This window comes from Triticum dicoccoides, chromosome 5A (assembly GCF_002162155.2).
Source record: "Triticum dicoccoides isolate Atlit2015 ecotype Zavitan chromosome 5A, WEW_v2.0, whole genome shotgun sequence".
Classification (NCBI taxonomy): Eukaryota; Viridiplantae; Streptophyta; class Magnoliopsida; order Poales; family Poaceae; genus Triticum; species Triticum dicoccoides.
In genome coordinates, this window is record NC_041388.1 from 417,177,140 (window position 1) to 417,180,338 (window position 3,199).

Here is a 3,199-nt window from a genome sequence, read left to right on the forward strand (position 1 = left end):
CAGGGTGACCTCTCGAACTAGATCTTGTCCTGGATCGCAGATGCTTCAGATGATGAGAAGGCGAGCATGGTACAGGGGCTGTACGGGCTTTGGCTCGCTAGAAATAATGCAAGGGAAGGGAAGAAGATAGAAGAAGCGGCAGATATAGCTCGCTCAGTCATTCGGGCCATGGAAGTATCGCAGGCTGTAAATGGGAGAGTCAGTAAGGCCGCGAATGTTACACCTGTGCAGAAGTGGGAAACACCAGAAGTGAACTGGGTGAAAGCGAATGTTGACGGTGCAACGTCCAAGATGGGAGATAGAGGGCGAGGAGGCATTGTCCTTAGGAACCATGAAGGAGCGTTTCTTGCTCGTGCCTGTCAATATATGCCTCACTGTACTGATCCAGCAACGATGGAGCTACAATCCTGTCGAAGGGCAGTGCTGGTTGCGGACGAGCTGAATGTAAATAATCTGCACATTGAAATGGATTGCAAAGAAGTGGTGAGTAAGATTCGGAGCAAGGAGAAAAATCTAACAGTGTTGGGGCCTGTGATTGAAGAGGTTAAGATGCTTCTGGAGGCGCGCCAGCAATGAAGGATTAGCTGGTTTCGACGCTTGGCGAATGGTGTGGCGCATGCATTAGCTAAGCTAGGCGTTTCATAGAACTTATGTAAAGTCTGGTTGCATGAGCCCTCAGAAATCCTGAAATAAATCTAGGAATAATGCGAGTACTTGAATCCTGGTGGGTCGGGGATACCACAATCCCTCGAACCATCTAACCATAGAAATGACTTTTGAGGATAGACTAAAAACATGGCTTTTCTCTCAAGTAAAAAAACATGCATTCCATTTATAAAGAAAAAACATGGATGGGGTTGCAGCGCAAGGGGCGAAAAAGCATAACAAAAAGGTACCTTGGCCGTGACGACAAGGAGCCGATGGAGGGACGCCCAAAATTGGCGGCATGTGCCATGGGCGATGCGGACGCAGCCAAGTGGGGCCACGTTGATAAGCACGTATCCGTAATCCATGTGACCCGCCCCCGCCCGCATAAACAATCCGCTGCCGTTGCCGTGCCTTTCAGCGCCTTGTCTCCCCTGCCTAATTGCTCCGGGGATACCCGCAACGCCACCCCCCAAAAACAATCGATCACTCAACCAACAACCCCACTGGTTTTATACTCCTGATTAGTGCAGATTCCCTCGCCGTTTATTTGGAGCCTCGGAGAATTTACCCGAATTGTAGTGCTGGTTTCTTCATCTGGTTTATTTAACTCTAGAAATTACCCGATTGAATAGTAGTGGTTTCTTGATCCGGATTAATAAACACCAGTAGCGATTGCTTTCTAGTGGTTTCTTCATCTGGTTTAATGAACACTTTGTAAAAATTGGTAGTAGTACTAGTTGTTTCTTGATCTGATTTAATAAACGCCACCAGAAAATACCCGAATAGCACCGGCTTATTGATCATTGATCAGGTTTAATAACTATCGTGTTTTAATAATTGGTGGTTTCTTGCTCCGATTTCAGAAACACTTGTTGAGATTAGCTAGTACAACGGCATACATGGAAAGAGTAAAATAAGAAGAAAAAAATAGTAACTTTCTCCACAAATATCCAAGAGGCAAGCAAGAACACCGGCCCTCTGGTGTTCATAAGACACACAATCCTTGTTCCATCAATTTTCCGTTTCTCGTAAAAAAAGCCGAGGGCCGTACACAGATTTCTCATCACACAAAGCGCTACACCCGGTGGGAGCGCTCTCTGCTGAAAAATATTTACACGGTACAGCGATGGCACGAGGCGTACAGAAAACGAAACCAAAAGGCAAATGCGAAAGGCGAGGGGCATAAGAGCCCTCTGCTAGGATCCATCTAAATTCCTACGCGCACACGGAGAGGCCACACACGGAGCTAGCACATAGCCGGGGGCGACGCGACGGGGCGAATCTCTCTCTTCTCTTCCCTCCACTCGTCCCTAAATCCAGGCCGTCAGGGTGGGGGCCGGCGGCGACCACGACTCGTCGGCGGCGGTGGTGGCGGCCGGGAGGAGCCGGGAGCGGCAGAGCGGGCAGGTGGCGTGGTCGTAGTCCAGCCAGGTCTCGAGGCAGGCGCGGTGGAAGAGGTGGCCACAGGGCAGGCGGTTCACCACGGCGTCCGCCTCGAAGCGAACAAGGCAGACGCGGCAGTCGGGCGTCGCCGAGGCCGCCGCGCCCCGCCTCCGGCCGAACCGCGCGGGGCGGAACCTGCTCCTGAACCTCTCGGCCAGGCTGGGGCCCGCCGGGGTGGCGGCCGTGAGCTGGTCGGCGCCGTCGGCGTCCTCCCCGGCCAGCAGCGAGGGCGGCGCGGGCAGGCCGAGGAAGACGAGCGCGGCGCGGAGGAGGCCCGCCAGGGCGGCGATCGAGACGACGGCGTGGTAGAGCAGGTAGATCAGGAGGCTCTCCTTGGGCGCCGGCATGCTGGAGATGCCCATCGCGGCGGCCTGGAGGAGGAATGGGGATCGATCCGGGGACCCGTCTGCAATTTGCGCCTTCTTTCGGGGCGGTCTGGGCGAGGGAGCGGTGCGGTGTGGGTGTGGTGGGATGGATACAGTGAGGGAGGGAGGGGGAGTCGGGGTGGGCGCATTTATAGCCGGCCCGGGGGCTGCTGGTGTCACCTCCCTATCCATCCCATCTCGTTCGGGTGGTGCACCGCCGTCGCCGTCGGATCCGCGCGACGGACGCCCGATCTCATCCCAGAGGGGGAGGAGGGGGGGACACCCCACATGCGGTGCGGTGCGGTTCGATCGTGGGCGCCCAATAATTCCCCGCTCTGGTTCGGTTCGTGGCGCCCAATAATGCGTGCATGGATCCTGAGGCCAATTATTTGGGCCGGCCGATCCAAGACCCGGTGGACGCATTTGTAGTAGTACGTGCAGTGCACCGCACCGGCGACGAGACGGTACAACGTCGAGCGACCGATCTCACTGTCACGGGACAGTGCGCCCTCCCGGAAGAAAATCGTCGGGCGCGATTGGCGAGGCCGATTGGCTCCGACAGATCCATATCAGAAAGGTGAGGGCGAAAGGGAATTCAATTCGGCCTACCGAACGTAAGCGGCTCAGCACGATTCCTGCCATTTATCCGCTCCGAACCGTGACGTGCTTGACTCGGAAGACATTATCGCAGCCTCATTTCAGTTGAAAAGACACGGGATTTTTCCCCCCGAATCTTTTGTTTT

General features: G+C 55.0%; 1 protein-coding gene across 1 annotated transcript; it reads right to left on the minus strand.

The window, feature by feature from the left end:
- Positions 1–1,601: 1,601 nt before the first annotated feature.
- Positions 1,602–2,574, minus strand: LOC119301944 (probable E3 ubiquitin-protein ligase XERICO). Its single transcript, XM_037578952.1, has one exon. It carries the CDS (start codon positions 2,451–2,453, stop codon positions 1,959–1,961), a length of 495 nt encoding a protein of 164 aa, XP_037434849.1. The 5' UTR covers positions 2,454–2,574; the 3' UTR covers positions 1,602–1,958.
- Between the last annotated feature and the right edge of the window lie 625 nt (positions 2,575–3,199).

Excerpts from the sequence above, each read along its gene's own strand:
- LOC119301944 (XM_037578952.1), bottom strand. The coding sequence starts at position 2,453 with ATGGGCATCTCCAGCATGCCGGCGCCCAAGGAGAGCCTCCTGATCTAC.